The following is an 18,962-nucleotide window of genomic DNA, read 5'->3' as shown; positions in this document are numbered from 1 at the left end:
AGAGTTGAATGGGGTGAGAGTTGTTTCGGTTGGGAGTTGAATGGGTTGGGAGTTGCATGGGGTAAGAGTTGAATGGGTTGGGAGTTGAATGGGGTTGGAGTTGAATGCATTGGGAGTTGCATAGGGTAGGAACTAGGAGTTGAATGGGTTGGGAGTTGAATGGGGTGAGAGTTGAATGGGGTGAGAGTTGAATGGTTTGGGAGTTGAATGGGTTGGGAATGGGTTGGGAGTTGAATGGGTTGGGTGTTGTTTGGGGTGGGAGTTGAATGGGTTGGGAGTTGAATGGGTTGATTGGGGTGGGAGTTGAATGGGTTGGGAGTTGAATGGGTTGGGAGTTGAATGGGGTGAGAGTTGAATGGGGTGAGAGTTGAATAGGGTGGGAGTTGAATGGGTTGGGAGTTGAATGGGTTGGGAGTTGAATGGGTTGGGAGTTGCATAGGGTAGGAACTAGGAGTTGAATGGGCTTGGGGTGTAATGGGGCAGGAGTTGAATGGTTTTGGAGTTGAATGGGGTTGGAGTTGAATGGGATGGGAGCTGAATGGGGTGAGAGTTGAATGGGGTTGGAGTTGAATGCGTTGGGAGTTGAATGGGGTGGGAGTTGTTTGGGGTGGGATCGGAGTTGAATGGGGTGGGAGAGGAATCAGGTGGAAGTTGAATGGGGTTGAAAATGTGTGTTCTAGTTGTTAGACGCTGCACATTGTCCCCAAGAACCTGAATCTCATTCAAAAGGGTTTTATGAAAAAAACAATGCAATGGGAGTGCTTTCAAGTATTTCCCTCGAAAGGGTTTACATGAAAACCAGGGCAGTGGGAGTGCTTCCAGAGGTTCCTTCAAAAGGATTTTATGAAAACCAAGGCAGTGGGAGTGCTTCCAGGGGTTCCTTCAAAAGGATTTTATGAAAACCAAGGCAGTGGGAGTGCTTCCAGGGGTTCCTTCAAAAGGATTTTATGAAAACCAAGGCAGTGGGAGTGCTTCCAGAGGTTCCTTCAAAAGGATTTTATGAAAACCAAGGCAGTGGGAGTGCTTCCAGGGGTTCCTTCAAAAGGATTTTATGAAAACCAAGGCAGTGGGAGTGCTTCCAGGGGTTCCTTCAAAAGGATTTTATGAAAACCAAGGCAGTGAGAGTGCTTCCAGAGGTTCCTTCAAAAGGATTTTATGAAAACCAAGGCAGTGGGAGTGCTTCCAGGGGTTCCTTCAAAAGGATTTGATGAAAACCAGAGCAATGGGAGTGCTTTCAAAGGGACCATTTCAAGAGGGTTTGAAAAAAGGGGGAGAAGGGCACACTTAGGAAAGCATTCTATTATTAATCATGGGAGTTATGCTCATCTTAGCGGCATAACACTTGGCTGAACAGAACTGAGGGAGGTTGGTTGAGATAAATGTAGAAGAAACTGGTTTTAATGCTGATTTAGTCAGAAAGTTTGGCAAATAATGAAACTTTATAGTGAGTTTATTTCTGTTTGCAGCTTTGTGCTGCAGTCAGTATTCCACCTTTTTGAAGGTGGCATGTGGATATATGGAGTAGTGTTGGGAATTGGTTAAAATCTCATAATTGATGATGGTTCATTACAACATATCGTGATGAAAAATACTTGGTTAGTGTTGTTTATAAAATTTTCCTGGTTATGTGTGTTACTGCACAAAAAATAAAGAAAAAAACGTAGTTCTTTCGAATTGTTTTGCAAATTGAACAAAATGCATTTGCAAAGTTTACATCTTTAAAGGATGACTAGTATGTTATGAATATAAATTTCTTGGAGTCTTTAAGATAAATTCAATCATGACAAGGAACGAGCTTGTAGTGCTTTATGTAAATTTAATGACACAGACAAAACCAACCTTGTGAAAAATATTGTTAAAGCAAACAAATGTTCCAAAATTGTTTGTGTTCGATTATGAGAAAACATGATCGATTGCTTGGCCGTTTAGTCATTGCAACCAATCTTCGATTATTCCAATTAATTGGACCACCACTAGTCTGGAGCAGACAGTTCCTGACTGATCTCTGTAGGATAAAGTTTACAAATACATAGAGATGCATGGAGATAATCCCTAACACATTTCAGTTTCAAATGGTTTAGTCAATCTACCTTTGTGCTAGGCTGTTGCTAAGTGAGACGACACCTGTTGCAAATGTACAGTGAACCTGACAAGGTAGCTTGGTAACCCAGTAACCTACTTGTCAGTTCATATGTCAGAATTTATGTAAGGTTCTATATCTCATTAATTTTAGAAAGTATAAATGTTCATTTTGTACATGCATACATAGGGCTGATTAGAAACCTGAACCCAAAGAATCTGTGATAAGGAGATAAACTCTCTAATGCATATATGTATATAATATGTCAGGGTATAGTAAGATGATTATCTTAGGTGAGGCTTGTTCTCACATTTACAGCTTAGTTCCTGGCATGGTAGACTTTCCTTGGTATTACTGTATTTCTGGTAAGGACTACCAGAAACTAAATACTTAGGAATAAAGAATCTTTCTGCAGCCATATATCTGAAACACTGATTAGGGGTGGTGGGGTAGCCTTGTGGTTAAAGCGTTCGCTCATCATGCTGAAGAAATGGGTTCGATTCCTAACATGGGTAAAATGTGTGAAGCCCATTTCTGGAGTCCCCTGCCATGATATGGCTTGATTATTGCTAAAAGTGGCTTAAAACTAAAGTCAATCACTCACCCACTGAAACACTGTTTCAAAAGAATTAAACACACACCTTTTATTCAGACCTGTATTTGCACATACGAGCTGAGCAAGTCATGGCATTACTCCAAAAAGAAAATATCTGAGACATTATAAATTATTTAAAGCAGTCTAAACCAGGGGACTGAGAACACCATGCTGACGAGAAACGTAACTCAAGTTTTACCTTGACATGCCAAAGTGGAGGGTCAACATGATCCAAATTATGTATTCTAAGGGTCCATACAGTTGGTTTGTTGTTTAACGCTGCATTCAGCAATATTCCAGCTATATGGTGGCAGTCTGTAAAAAAATCGATTCTGGACCGCACAATCCAGTGATCAACATCCTGAGCATCGAAATACGCAATTGGGATATGATGCCATGTGTCAACCAAATTAGCAAGCCTGACCACCCGATCCTGTTAGGTCCATACAGGCAGTATGAGGCAGGGTTTTACACAGACTTTGGATAAAGAGAGTCATGGTGACTCACAGTATTTATTTCTGGGAGTCATTTTCAATATTTGGAAGTCATGAAAATTTCAGTGTGATATTTATGTGTGTGTATCAAAATTTCTGTTTTATTGTCATTTTTATGTTAGTTAATAAATAGTATATTTTTCACAGTTCAGTTGAGTCATAACAAACTTCAGTATACTGAACAAATAATCAGGCTTGTGATTTCTTCACTGTAACATACAGTTATTATCATGAATTGAAAGAAATATCCATCAATGAACAATCATTGTTTGCTTATATCGATTTTATTGAACTGAATTCTGAGGATCACTCATAAAACTTGTGTCTAGCTTGAATCGTATGATAATATTTTGAGAATCTTTTACACAATTGTTGCGTCAAATACACAGGAATCATGCGTCATGTAAAACCCTGTATGAGGGTCCTTATGGTAATGAAATGGAATAGTTTACTAATGTTTCAGTAATTTCCTTGGATCCTAGAATGTCAGTGATCGTGAAGACAGTGGTCTTGATGGATGGATGATATGGCGGGTAGCCATAGCTACTCTTGATGGGTTGTGGGTGCAATGAATATTGTTATATGACAATATATGTGTCCCTCTGTATGCAGTGTATTTATGCGTCCATTCATTTTGAATATCATATCCTACGAGAAATAAACAAAGAGGCCATTTTGATAGGAACTTGACTAATAGTACTGTTAATCCCCCATTTCCTCAAATACCAACCTACATTGAGTCATGCGTTACTGATTCCCTTTGTTTTACAAATGTGCAGATTGTGATAGTTACAAAGGCTTAGACATTCAAATCTCTTTCAAAACTTAACACCTGCTAGAGTATATACAGACAACAAGCATCTTATTGAAAAACACTGCTTTGTCCTCCTTATTGTACAGAATATAATTGCAAGGGTTGCATGATGACCACCAAAATAAAAAAAGTGATATGTAGTTTGATGTAATTGAAAAAGTAATTGAAAAATTCAATGACATTGAGATATTAATTAATTAAATTACAATTACAAATTACATTTTAAACATTCAATTACAAATTACATGCAATTACATATATTTTTGTAATTAATTACATTCAATTACAATTACAAATTACAATTACCCCATGTCTGTTATATGTGTCCCTCTGTATGCAGTGTATTTATGCGTCCATTCACTACTGTGGGGTGGTGGGGTAGCCTAGTGGTTAAAGCGTCTGCTAGGCACGCTGAAAGCCCAGGATTCGATTCCCACATGGGTACAATGTGTGAAGCCCAATTCTGGTGTCCCCTGCTGTGATATTGCTGGAATATTGCTAAAAGCAGCATAAGATTAAAACCCAACTCACTCACTCACCCATTCTCTACTATGGTGTGTACTGGATGAACATTTGTGTTCTGCTCAAACCCTGGTGTCTGATTGTCACCTTTATATTGCTTGGCCTCCTTAACATCATGACCCAGTCAGCCATTTTTAAGGATGGAAACCGATAACCAGACAATATTAACACGATTTGGAATGAAATTCATAACTTATCATATGTCAGTACATCCAGCAAAGAATTAAATGTCCAGTTAAAATTAATGTTGCTGAAAGACTGACACAACAGCCGGGCTGAACATGCACTATTTCCCATTGCTCAGCTGTTGCTGTAAGTATCATTCAGTTTGATGTACAGCTAGCGTATGTACTTCACATTATAAGTGTCGTATGTGTTTTCAGGAAGAGGAATTAAATAGGGACAGAACACTGTGGTGGGGGATATTGATGACCTTCTTGTTGAACTTTCTGCAAACTGCTGAACAGATATCCCTAAGACAAGCCTGTTATTCCTACTTTAAGATCCCAATTGTGTGTAAAATTTGTAAACCATTGCCTTGGTTGACCTCAAGCGGTAAACATCAATGAGTCCAATTACAATCTTTCTGTCTTTCCTGACTGACAAACACTGATTTAAATGAAATTCATTTATTTGGGGGATTATCCCAGCTCACTCAGTCTAAAGCAATCGTGTACGAAGTTTTTAAGCTTGGTCATGTTTACACAGGCCCTCGTGTCTTTGCAAGGATTAAAGATGTTAAAAACACATAAAACATTTGAGATGACCCCCCAACTCGAAATGCCTCACAGTACAATACATCATGACAAGGCCGGACACTTTAGTATACCCCACCCGCCTGCTTTGCCGATCGCTACGCTACCATCCCATGCAATCGATTAAAACTTAATGTAAACATAATCATGGATGATTGGCCTATCAAGCAACACTCATGACACCTACCAATTCTTTATTGTTATTTCTGCAAGTCGATTGAAACCCGATTTTGACCCTCAACTAAACGATCTTGGCACAAATGGATGACAATGTGTCCGGACAAAACGGGGGTGTGGTCAAAGCAAGCCCTCTGACTGGTTGATCCTTGTTTAGGAGATATTACAACTGATGCGTTCTCGAGAAGCCATTGCTTGAAAAATATTCTAACATTAAGCAGTCGATGAAAGAAAAAAATCAAGTGAATTTATAAAGAATTGCAGATTTTGCAAGCATTGACCAATCAGAGGGCTTGCTTCAACCACCTCCCCGTTTTGTGAGGACATATCACCATCCATTTGTGTTTAATTGAGAGTCAACATCGGGTTTCAATCAACTTGCAGAAATAGCAATAAAGAATTGGAAGGTGTCATGAGTAGTGACCGATAGGCCAATCATCCATGATTATGTTTACATTAAGTTTTAATCGATTGCATGCGATGGTAGCGTAGCGATCGGCAATGCAGGCGGGTGGGGTATACCAAAGTGTCCGGCCTTGTCATAATTTATTATATGGTATAGCATTTTGAGTCGGGGGTCATCTCAAAAATATCTTTTTTTTAATCTTTAAACTTCGCAAAGACATGAGGGCCTGTGCATGTTTAGTCATACTAATGCCTATATGTTCTGTGTGTTCAGGAGAGTCTGGAGGCTGACGACTACCAGCATGTGTTGGAGAAGAAGGTGGAGGGCCCTGATGGACAGGTCAGTGTTCCACACCTTACTCAAACATCTCAGAGAAAATGCCGGCGGTGGGTAGCTTGGTGGTTAAAGTGTTTGTCACGCCGAAGACCCAGGTTCGATTCCCTACATGGGTACAATGTGTGAAGCCCATTTCCACTGTTCCCCGTTGTGATATTGCTGAAATATTGCTAAAAGGGGCGTAAAACTAAACTCACTCACACAGAGAAATTGTCATCATCAGTACTTCATAAGCCTGTTTATTAGGGATGCCATGATGTATCAATACTTTTTCTAAGACGATACAAGTATTGATACTTTCAAAACTGTATCGATTGGTTTAAATATGTTTATGTATCGTTTACATTTTGCAATTGTATCCTGTTTTTTGCTGCTATGAGAGTTATAAATGATTATTTTTCATGCACAAAGGTGGGAAATTAGAAATGTTTAATCTCTGAAAATAAAAAATGTTGATCTTTTCATGAACAATTATAAAATATGTAATATTAATGTTCAAAATGTAATGAAATTTTCCGCAATAATGCCTCGAAATTAGGTATCATGATACGTATCGAATCATGACATGGGTATTGTGATACGTATCGATTTATAAAACTTATGTATCGTGACATCCCTCCTGTTTATACTACTCTGAGTGTATTGTCAAACAGCAAAACAATGTTCCTGTGGTGGCCCTGCATGTATTCTGGGCTTACATCACAGGCTTTCTTTATGTTCATATACACCATGTTCACACCCCTGAATGTTATATTTACACAGCTGGAATACTGCTAAGAGCACAGTCTATCTATATAATCAGTACTTTGCTGAGCTGTAGTAGGCCGTTTCCAACACAAATGGAATGAGTGGAAACGTAATGATGTCCCCTGCTTTTTTTAACACTTATGAACGCATCTTTTAAGAGTTAACCTTTACTGTGTTAATTGATTATAGATCTGAATTTTGTAAGAATAATTGTTGATTTCAACCTCATGAACCAGAGACATTCTGATCTGATAGATCAAGCTGGTGAAGTCACTTCTAAAATGAAGCTAAGGTCTGAAATGGGACAAGGGTATGTCATATTTGTAGATTTATGTTATTTGATAATCAAGGATGAATATTATGATGAGAAACAATATCTAAATATTGTTTGAGGTCAGCAGTGACAAGACACTGGTTATTAATGATGTCTGTAATCTGTTCCTGCTCTCCCTGGGGCTGTGGGGTAGCCCAGTGGTTAAAGCCTTCACTCGTCATGCCAAAGACACAGGTTTCATTCCCCACATGGGTACAATGTGTGAAGCCCATTTCTGGTGTCCCTCGTCGTGATATTGCTGGAATATTGCCAAAAAGTGGGATAAAACTAAACTCACTCACTCACTCTTCTCTCCGTGACAGGTATTTGTGTTTGCCAGTTATGCCAGCTCAGCGTTTGCAGCTATCCGCCGCGCCATTGGTCTGCGACAAGACATCTACCTGGAGTCTGTTGCTCCCGCCAAACTGCCATACCTCGAGTTTGTCAGCAACTCAAAGAGTGGACAGGACTTCTTCCTCAGGTGAGCTGGGCATCAATGGAACCTATGCTTTTTCTTCTCATCAGAGAATAGTGAGGGTGATAAATGTTACGTTACGCTGCATCACCAATATTGCAGCTATTCACAGCCAGCAGAGAAGAGAACATTATCTGATGTTAATATGTTTTTTCTCCATTTTGGTGGTCAAATATGTAGATCGCTGAGGTCAAATCTTGGGATAAACTGTTCTGCTCCATGTATTGCTGTATATACCCTGTAATGTATGTCTAACTTGTTTTCTTCTCCACAGCAATGATCAGCAGTATTTACTGAAGACTGATAGAAAATATTGCATTGACTTCTTCCTCTCCACCCTTGGGTAAGTCCCACTTGATATTCTGATAGCTTTCCCTAACACCCAGTTTTTCTTCTCCACCCTGGGGTAAGTCCCACCTAATGTCCTCAGAGCTTTCCCTTACATCCACTTCTTCCTCTCCACCCTGGGGTAAGTCCCACCTGATACCCTCAGAGCTTTCCCTTACATCCACGTCTTCCTCTCCACCCTTGGGTAAGTCCCACCTGATACCCTCAGAGCTTTCCCATACATCCACTTCTTCCTCACCACCCAGGGGTAAGTCCCACCTGATACTCTCAGAGCTTTCCCATACATCCACTTCTTTCTCACCACCCAGGGGTAAGTCCCACCTGATATCCTCAGAGCTTTTCCTCACATCCACTTCTTCCTCTCCACCCTGGGGTAAGTCCCACCTGATATCCTCAGAGCTTTCCCTTACATCCACTTCTTCCTCTCCACCCTGGGGTAAGTCCCACCTGATACCCTCAGAGCTGTCCTGTAATCCACTTCTTCCTCTCCACCCTGGGGTAAGTCCCACCTGATATCCTCAGAGCTTTTCCTCACATCCACTTCTTCCTCACCACCCAGGGGTAAGTCCCACCTGATATCCTCAGAGCTGTCCTGTAATCCACTTCTTCCTCTCCACCCTGGGGTAAGTCCCTACCTGATATCCTCAGAGCTTTCCCTTACATCCTCTTCTTCCTCTCCACCCTGGGGTAAGTCCCACCTGATACCCTCAGAGCTGTCCCATAATCCACTTCTTCCTCTCCACCCTGGGGTAAGTCCCACCTGATATCCTCAGAGCTTTGCCTTACATCCAGTTCTTCCTCACCACCCAGGGGTAAGTCCCACCTAATGTCCTCAGAGCTGTCCTGTAATCCACTTCTTCCTCTCCACCCTGGGGTAAGTCCCCACCTGATATCCTCAGAGCTTTTCCTCACATCCACTTCTTCCTCTCCACCCTGGGGTAAGTCCCCACCTGATATCCTCAGAGCTTTCCTTTACATCCACTTCTTCCTCTCCACCCTGGGGTAAGTCCCACCTGATATCCTCAGAGCTTTCCCTTACATCCACTTCTTCCTCTCCACCCTGGGGTAAGTCCCACCTGATATCCTCAGAGCTTTCCTTTACATCCACTTCTTCCTCTCCACCCTGGGGTAAGTCCCACCTGATATCCACAGAGCTTTCCCTTACATCCAGTTCTTCCTCTCCGCCTGTGAAGATTTGAGTTAGAATTGATCTTCAGTAATCCTTGCTTGTCGTAAGAGGCGACTAACAGGAGTGGGTGATCAGGCGCGCTGACTTGATTGACACATGTCATCGTATCCCAATTACGTAGATCGATGCTTATGCTGTTGATCACTGGATTGTGTGGTCCAGACTCAATTATTTACAGCCCGGCGCCATATAGCTGGAGTGCTGCTGAGTGTGGAGTAAAACTAAACTCACTCACTCTTCCTTTCCACCCTGAGGTAAGTTCCACCTAATATCGTCAGAGCTTTCCTTTACATCCACTTCTTCCTCTCCACCCTGAGGTAAGTCCCACCTAATATCCTCAGAGCTTTCCCTTACATCCACTTCTTCCTCTCTGCTGAGACTAACTATAACTAAAAGCCCCTGTTTCTGTACCCCTACAGTTTATACATGAAACTGCTGTGTTGTGTTTCAGTGACTACCTGCAGCACTTCCTCAAGTTTCCCCACTCCCTGATAGTCAAGTACCTGGGCTTATACTCCATACAGATGCCAGGCGAGAGGAAGGTTGGTACTCCTACTACAACAGAACAATAGTGCTATGACAGTTGTAACTCCTATACTTTAACATAGATCTACGACAGTCGTTGTAAAACGGGATCCAGTATTATATACTTGTACCGAGCACAACGTGACAGAGTCCGAAGGCCTGTGGATGAGTTTGATATTGAAGTTGCGGTTGATTATTAAAAATATACTATCTGAAATCTGGCTTAAATTCTGCAACTTTTGCAATATTTTGAATGTTGACCTTTATTTTAACTTACCACTTCTACCACACTGACAGCTGAAACTTCTTATGGCTTTAACTTAAATATTATTTTCAAAGATAAGGAAATGTGGTTATTATCGTTATGAGCAGAAAATGGGTACCAGGTGGGTTAAGTCATGTGACTATTAACCTTCGAGCGCCTCACAGGCAGCTTGGGTTATCCGGGGTAGTAATAATCAGATTGTGCGCTTTGAGCATCCTTATGGTTGGAAACAGCAGCATTGAATGTAATGTTATCATTATTATTATGATTTTAGACCTATCTGAGTGAGCTACAGTGTCATGGATCTACTTTTCTTGTGTTAATAATAACTGTATATTTTCTCTGAATTTTGTATTAAAGTAGTCCCCTTGTATGTTTTATTACAGAAATACTTTGTGGTCATGCAGAGTATATTTTACCCCAGTCATCGTATTGAGACAAGATTTGACATTAAGGGAGCTCTGGCTGGCCGATATCAACAGGTAGGCATTTGTCTTTCCTGGGATGGCAGGACTCGGGACCCAACTGTGACTCAACATTACTGCTCTTATACAGTTTGTGTACTAGTCCAGACAAATGCTGATTTTATTGTGCAATCCTAATAACTGGAAGGGGCCGGTGGGGTAGCGTAGTGGTTAAAGCGTTCGCTCATCATGCAGAAGACCCTGGTTCGATTCCCCACATGGGTACAATTTGTGAAGCCCCGCTGTGATATTGCTGGAATATTGCTAAAAGTGGTGTAAAACGTTAGTCACTCACGCACTCAATCAATTGCTGAAGGGGTGAATCAGGGTGACTGGGGAAGAGTGTATGGGATTTGTTAGTGGGTAGGGTGGGGTGCTGTGTTGGGGTGGGTGGTGTGCGTTAATACAGGGTGTTATTTGTTGGGGTGGGGAGAGGTGAGTTGGTGGGGGGTGGATTTATGGATGGTGGGTAGAATCTGAGGGAAAATAGGAGAGTGAGGCATGTACAAAGCGTTTGTATAGCAGGGGAGACAATCATACGCAGAAATGAAAACTATAGTCCGTTTGACTCAAAAGCGGACCGATGAATTGCAATCTAACTCGAAAACTAATAAACATAAAATACTCAATGAAACACTGATCATAATCAAAACGTCAGACCAACTCTCTGAGGTTTTTGCAGAATTTATGTCCTAAAAATAAAAAAATGTGTTTAACAAACTATCGTTAAAATATTGACACTGTTCACTATTTGTTACGAGAGAGGAGTGCAGAGAAAGGGACAGCCCGGTGTGCGAGAAAGGATGGAGACGGCACAGCACAGGTTAATAAATCAATAAGTTTGTCGGCACTTGTGCACGTGCTTCTCTAACACCTGGCTGTCCCTGTCTCTGCACTCCTCCCTCGTAACAAATAGTGAACTGTGTCAAAATTTTAATGATAGTTTGTTAAACAACATTTTGAATCTTAGGAAAGAAATTCTGCAAACAAATCACAGAGTTGGTCTGATGGTTTGATTATGATCAGTGTTTCATTGAGTACTATATGTTTATTAGTTTTCGAGTTAGATTGCAATTCATCGATCACGTTTGAGTCAAACAGACTATAGGTGCGACAGATGCCTCAAAAGTGCTACATACTTCTCAATTCTCAAACATGCTACTGATACCTCAAAAAATACGATAGATATCTCAAACATGCCATAGATATCACAAACATGTTGCAGATGTGTCAGTTGCTAAACACCTGTAACTAAGCTGTAGTTTCCATGGTAACGTTTTTCATGTTTCAGCCATACCCCCCAGGCAGCAACATTGTCACGGTGCTTAAAGACCAGAATTTCCTCAATGAAGTCATTGACTTGGGTGAGTACCTTGGTCCTGCCTAATAGAGTCTTGGTTACAATAGGTTCCCCGGGGAACAGGTGGCAATGGCCTCAAAGGTAAACTGACACAAACAAGTCAGAATGGCTACAAAAAATGTAGAGGCCCAAACAAAAATTCAAAGGGCCACCTAAACAAATTATATTCAACAAACTAAATGAATTTATCACATAAATTGTATTTTACATCAAACAGACTTAACGGTGAACAGATGAGATTAACATTGTTGATGATCACAAGTACCATGTGCACTGCTCTTAGTTGATGACTCAGCACTATTGATCACAGTTCTTGAGTGTGTGCCTGCGACACAATTGTAACTAATTGATTCCTCAATTGACTAGCACGGTTACTTAACATTACAGGTTATATCTGTTGTTCTTTCCTGGCAGCTTTGGTTTCCCCTTTAGTTGTGGCTGTTATGTGCTTTTAAGGCCATTTTGAATTTGAGGCCATTCTGACATAAATATAGACTCATGTAGCTCCAGAAATCATGTAACTTAAACATGTAATCATCATCTTAATAATATAAGAAAACATATGTTTATCTATAAAACAAATCCAATTGAAGAACAAACCATAGAACTCTGCCAATGTACACCTGCCAAGTAATCTAGACTTTGTTTGACTTTTATTTATTTTTTTCTCTTGGATCTTGGAGCCAGACCCATGACGATCCGGGTTAGAATTGGTCTTCAGCAACCCTTGCTTGTCATAAGAGGCAACTAACAGGATTGGGTGGTCAGGCTTGCTGACTTGGTTGACACACGTCATTGTATCCCAGTTGTGTAGACCGATGCTCATGCTGTTGATCACTGGATTGTCTGGTCCAAACTTGTTTGTTTACAGACCGCCGCCATAAAGCTGGAATATTGCTGAGTGCGATGTTAAACAACAAACAACCAGCTCTTGGAGCCAGACTAACATTAATTATAATTTCTCAAATGATCTTTCAAAATGTAAGGAAATTCTTATGTAAAGGATCAAAACTGAATCCAAGGTATTGATCCAACTTATGGACCGTCCGAATATATAGTTTAGATATAATTTTAATATTTGGTATTTACTATTGAAATCACCTGGGATGCGATTGGCAGTCGATACCTTGCCTTGCACGCGCAGTGCACATGCTCTGCATGAGCCACCCCTGTCCTGCCTGCACTACCCATCTTGTGAGGAACACATGGTTCATACTGACAAACAATCTCATTGTTCACAGCGATCCTTCGTAGCCTAGTGGATAAAACCGCCAAGCTAGTAAGCGAAGGGTTTCGAAAACCAGACATCAGCACTATATAATGGATGTTTTCAATAATGTGATATTTTCGATCATATTCAGTCATATCAATCTTCAAAACAAGTAAAATAATTCAAAGTCAAGGACTATTCCGTAGAAATCCCCCGGGCTGCGGGCAATTCCGTAGAAATACCTGGGCTGCGGGCAATTCCGTAGAAAATCCCCGGGCTGCAGGCAATTCCGTAGAAATACCCGGGCTGCGGGCAATTCCGTAGAAAGTCCCCGGGCTGCAGGCAATTCCGTAGAAAATCCCCAGGATTTCTTGGAGAAAGCCCGCAAAACTGCTTGAAGGGGTTTACTCGGTTAAAAAGAGAACCTGGCGAGACAATAGAGTGACATCACTGGAGGTTTATAAATGTAGTTAGTAGTGGGTCCCAACATAGGTTAAGATTTCAGTGATATTTACATTCTTATATTTATTTCTAATTTAACAATTGTAATAAAATTCTCTCAAAATGAGGCCATTTTGACGACAACCCAAACTCTCGCTGCTCGTAAGAGAAATTATGTTGAATCGTTGACCTGGTTGACAGCATGTCATTGAACCCTGATTGGATCATCTGACAAGGCTGCTGGGTTATAGCTGGATTATTGTAGTCAACATTACACAAGGAACTGTTTATGGATCACGTATAAGACAATCTCATAAAAGTCCATGATCACGTTACTTAGACCATACATAGCTTAGAAGGGATTTGGCTTTGAAAAAGTTCTTTATAAGGGTGAACTATGGCAGCTGTTGTAATAGAAAGCACAACCATTTCCTGCTAATCTGGATAGCAGTACACCTCTGTCATGTATTGAGAGATGAAATACAGTATTTATCTCAACACTAACATCAGTGTATGACTTGAGTGAAATAAACTTTTCTCTGGAGTACTAACAGTCTACATTACTGACACTACTAGTATAAGAGATGACATCTAAGATCAGTGTAAATGTACTTAATATGTGGTAGATTGGCCTTTTTAGTAAATATAGCAGGGCTCCAGATAACTTTTGGGGGTGCGAGTGTACTTACACATCATATTGCAAGTGGAGGTGTACTGAGAATTTTGAAGGAGTACTGACATGTTTTTGTGTGAGCGAGTTGGTGATGTGGTTTGTCTGGAAGATTCATCGATCACTATTTCCAACCATGTATTTGTATTTGAAGAAATGCTGAAATAGCGACTGTGTGATCGCTGAAATCTTATATTATGTAGTTTTTAGCCAATCGAAAAAATAGTGGCTTAATTGATTTTGAGTAAAATCGTGTTTACGAAACTTGACAAGTATTTATCTCAAATAAATCTCCATTTTACACGATACGCACGGAAATTAAATGTTAGATGTACAAAGGTATTTATGTGCGCCTTGAAATCTGTAGCCCTGTATATATGAACCAGATATTTTTGTATTCTAAGTGCAACCTCTTGTTCCAAACATCTGTATTGATGCTTCAAGTGTCCATTAGTAGTGTGACGATTCATTGATACACATCGATGCATCGATCCATGGGCAGCCGATACAGTGAATCGATACAAAGTTTTACATTGTTGTATGTCCCGATACGATACTTCAAATGGACCACGATACATCAATGTTTAACTTTGAATATTGCCGAATCGCGATATCTGTCAAGAAAAAAGACTTACTTTTGTTTTTAATGATTAAAATATATGCTTACTTATTTTCCCTTCATAAGTAAACGTTTTCTCAGAAATTCATGCGTCAAGAACTGTGTCAGACATAGCGCTCGCATGTTATTAACATTCACAAAGTCTGTGTATTAACTTATTTATCTTCTTTCTGAGTGAACACTGAAAGATGCTTGCGGAATTTGGCGTAATACTTTAAAATGGTTTTGTTTTGATCTTAAGGTGTTTTATAGTTGTGTTAGAATTAAAGATTTTAGTATCGCCACCCTTATGTCGGGATTCGTATCGTATCACAGCTTCAGTGCACAATACTTTCGCAATATATCGTCATGACTAAAATTTTAGTATTGTGATGTATCGTATGGCAGGTTGTATGCCAATACCAGCACTCGTGTCCATGTTTGCGGCATATTCCAAAGTTGGGGAGGACCTGATTCAGGACATGATGAATGAAAGGGCTGTTTAAAGGGGCATAAAGTCACTCACTTTCCACTGGATTCTGTGCATTATTTAAGTGCTTACTTTCAGTGCCTGAACTGTTTCTATAGGGGTAAAAACAAGTGTGTATTTTGACTTATTTTCAATGCAGATTAGTTCGTGGAAAGTTCCCCACTGACAATATCCAACAAGTGTCGTCAGCTTGAAAATGTTTATAAATTGAATGAAAATGTGACTCTACTAAACTTCACTGACTACAGTATATAAGTTCCAAATGTTACCATGGTTACAGGACCACAGAGGGAATGGTTCATCACCCAGCTTAAGGCAGACACCGAGTTCTTGAAGGAAATGGCAGTGCAGGATTACAGCCTCCTGATTGGTGCTCTGGTCGAGTCTTGTGGATAGCAGGAGCTCCACACTGATGAGCCCTAGTGAGACATGCTCTGAGAAGGCGTTTGTGGGAACCTGGTGGAGAGGCTGAAGAAGTGAGACATTTTCTTGTCCCCTATAAGGCTGGGTGGGTTGTCTTGTGGATAACGAAACTGAAACTGTCCCTAGTGAGACATGCTCTGTGAGTCCTATTCGAGAAGGCTGGGTGTCTTGTGGATAGCGTTGTCTTGTGGATAGCGTGAAACTGTCGAGAAGGCTGGGTGAGGTTGTCTTGAAACTGTCCCTAGTGAGACATGCTCTGGTCCTATAAGGCTGGGTGAGGTAGTCTTGTGGATAACGTGAAACTGTCCCTAGTGAGACATGCTCTGGTCCTAGAAGGCTGGGTGAGGTTGTCTTGTGGATAACGTGAAACTGTCCCTAGTGAGACATGCTCTAGTCCGAGAAGGCTGGGTGAGGTTGTCTTGTGGATAACGTGAAACTGTCCCTAGTGAGACATGCTCTGGTCCGAGAAGGCTGGGTGAGGTAGTCTTGTGGATAACGTGAAACTGTCCCTACTGAGACATGCTCTGGTCCTATAAGGCTGGGTGAGGTAGTCTTGTGGATAACGTGAAAGACTGTCCCTAGTGAGACATGCTCTGGTCCGTCTTGTGGATAACATGAAACTGGGTGTAGTCTGGGTGATAATGTAACGTGAAACTGTCCCTAGTGAGACATGCTCTGGTCCGAGAAGGCTGGGTGAGGTAGTCTTGTGGATAACGTGAAACTGTCCCTAGTGAGACATGCTCTGGTCCTATAAGGCTGGGTGAGGTAGTCTTGTGGATAACGTGTCCCTAGTGAAACTGTCCCTAGTGAGACATGCTCTGGTCCTATAAGGTTGGGTGAGGTAGTCTTGTGGATAACGTGAAACTGTCCCTAGTGAGACATGCTCTGGTCCTTAAGGCTGGGTGAGGTAGTCTTGTGGATAACGTGAAACTGTCCCTAGTGAGACATGCTCTGGTCCAAGAAGGCTTGGTTGGAATGGAGTAGATGCCTTTATATTGTCTGTACCATTAGATCATTTTAGTGGTGTGTTTTATTTACCATGCTGACTTTGCATTAACCAGTAATTACGTATTCTACCAGATCCCTCCCATCGACAGCCTCCTCCTCGTCCGACAACAGCTCCCCTGAACATCACAATGGGAACGTTGAAGGTGGTGGCATTGAGATGCACTCAATTCCAGGAACACCAAATGATGATACCAAGACCAGCGTGGACGAAAAATCCCGGGTACGTAAGACTGGCGTGTTCTTCCCTCTTTCCCTGACAGAAACCTCGTATCTTGACGGGCTGATGACGGCAGAGAACCGCCGTCTCCTACCCAACTGCAAGAACGCCTTACACATCATCGACGGCCCCACCCACCGTTACTTCCTCGGTGTGATCGACTTCTTCACACTGTACGAGTATCGACAGAGGACTGGGCGGATCTACAAGAACATCAAATACTGCTGCGCGGACCACTCCACTGTACCCCCTGGCGAGTATGGGGACCGCTTCTTGCGTTTCATCATTGAACACGTCAAGTGAACTATGGGGAGTGAGGGTATATGAGTCGAGATAGGTTTAGTTTTGACTCTGTGTCACTGTCTGTGAATGTGTTGCACACGATGCTATTGAACTGGTTCTTCCAGTGCTTCATATACTCAAATACTCTCAGTTTCCTGTTTAGTTGGACGTTCGACTGTTAAGTTAATGTTTAAGTCTAAGCAACACCTCCATGCTGAGTAGGACTTGTAGTTAGACTACAGTGTACCCAATACTCAATACGGTCTTAATTATTTGTGAGTTATGGCAGTGCTCTATTTTATTAATATATTGCATTGGTTTGATGTAAAGACAAATGTCATCTTTCTGGAATAATCTCTTTATTAAATAATGTAATGTGTAATTAATCAGGGGGTTGACTATTTGATACTCTGGGGGCTGGAATTTAAAGGATGTAATCTGTTCCCAAAATACTGGATACAACTATTGTGTCCCAGATGTGTTGCTGGTCCAAAAAGGTTAAGTACCTCCTTTCATATTGAAAAAATAGTACCGGTATGTCTTTAATACTGACTGCAAAAAATCCTATATCAACAAAACTCACAGGCATCCCAAGCAGGGTCACTTTATTTATTAATAGTTTCTCTAATAAGATAAGTAGATCATTAAAATTTGTGGCTGATTTTAATTTTGCTTTTCAATGTTTTGTTGCCTGATCTGAGTTAAATGAGGTGGGTATTAGGTATTCAACAGTTGTACCTTTAATACCTCCAACCCTTCTGTATTGAGAGGAGCTTGGGTTTTCTCAACATTGAGAATTTCCTTCATTTTGGATCATTTTAATATTTCAGTATTGTCTTCTTTCAAGACTTTATAAACTATGTGACTGTCTACATGATAACTTTTGTACTTGATTGCTTTGTACTCTGTCTTGTTTGGAAAATGTTTTCTTATATAGATATACAAATATCATGGATATTATTTTTCATATTTTATGACTGCTGACTTTCACAAACATATATTGTGGTAATTTTGAAAAGAGGAAATCTCTGTGGGTTTTTATATCTGATAAACTGCTGTGCTGTTCTTCCATTAGAAAAGTATTCATTCAAAGTTGAAGATATGGTGAAAGGAGACTGTGTCACATGAATGAAGCGGAGTCAGTGTTTTGACATGAAGGTTATAAAGATAAATATTTGATGTATGCTGTTTGTGTTCTAATACCTTTGATCAAACAATGCTTGTGTTCTGTTACATTTGATCTAATAAAACTGGTGTTCTGTTACATTTGATCAAACAATGCTTGTGTCCTGTTACGTTTGATCAAACAATGCTTGTGTTCTGTTACATTTGATCAAACAATGCTTGTGTTCTGTTACATTTGATCAAACAATGCTTGAGTTATAACATTTGATCAAACAATACTTGTGTTGTTACATTTGATCAAACAATGCTTGTGTTCTGTTACATTTGATCAAACAATGCTTGTGTTATGTTACATTTGATCAAACAATGCTTGTGTTCTGTTACATTTGATCAAACAATGCTTGAGTTATTACATTTGATCAAACAATACTTGTGTTGTAACCTTTGATCAAACAATTATTGTGTTCTGTTACATTGATCAAACAATGCTTGAGTTATTACATTTGATCAAACAATGCTTGTGTTCTGTTACAATTGATCAAACAATGCCTATGTTCTGATATGTTTGATCAAACAATGTTTGTGTTGTATTACCTTTGATTTCAAAATGCTTGTGTACTGTTATATTAGATC

At 40.5% G+C, this 18,962-nt stretch overlaps 1 protein-coding gene across 1 annotated transcript in view; it reads left to right on the top strand.

The window, feature by feature from the left end:
- Nucleotides 1-17,799, top strand: part of LOC124278855 (phosphatidylinositol 4-phosphate 5-kinase-like protein 1) — a 36,580-nt gene extending 18,781 nt beyond the window's left edge. Inside the window, exons 3-10 of the mRNA XM_046714639.1 lie at nt 6,117-6,182; nt 7,563-7,720; nt 7,989-8,057; nt 9,703-9,793; nt 10,428-10,523; nt 11,797-11,869; nt 15,555-15,657; nt 16,778-17,799. Coding sequence (XP_046570595.1) covers nt 6,117-6,182; nt 7,563-7,720; nt 7,989-8,057; nt 9,703-9,793; nt 10,428-10,523; nt 11,797-11,869; nt 15,555-15,657; nt 16,778-17,225 — 1,104 coding nt within the window. The 3' untranslated portion in view covers nt 17,226-17,799. The remainder of the gene's footprint in view (nt 1-6,116; nt 6,183-7,562; nt 7,721-7,988; nt 8,058-9,702; nt 9,794-10,427; nt 10,524-11,796; nt 11,870-15,554; nt 15,658-16,777) is intronic.
- Nucleotides 17,800-18,962: the final 1,163 nt, after the last annotated feature.

This window comes from Haliotis rubra, unplaced genomic scaffold (genome assembly GCF_003918875.1).
Source record: "Haliotis rubra isolate DU_JTF1 unplaced genomic scaffold, ASM391887v1 Scf242, whole genome shotgun sequence".
NCBI lineage: Eukaryota > Metazoa > Mollusca > Gastropoda > Lepetellida > Haliotidae > Haliotis > Haliotis rubra.
The sequence above is the reverse complement of the archived record's forward strand: the minus strand, read 5'-3'. Positions and strand labels throughout refer to the sequence as shown.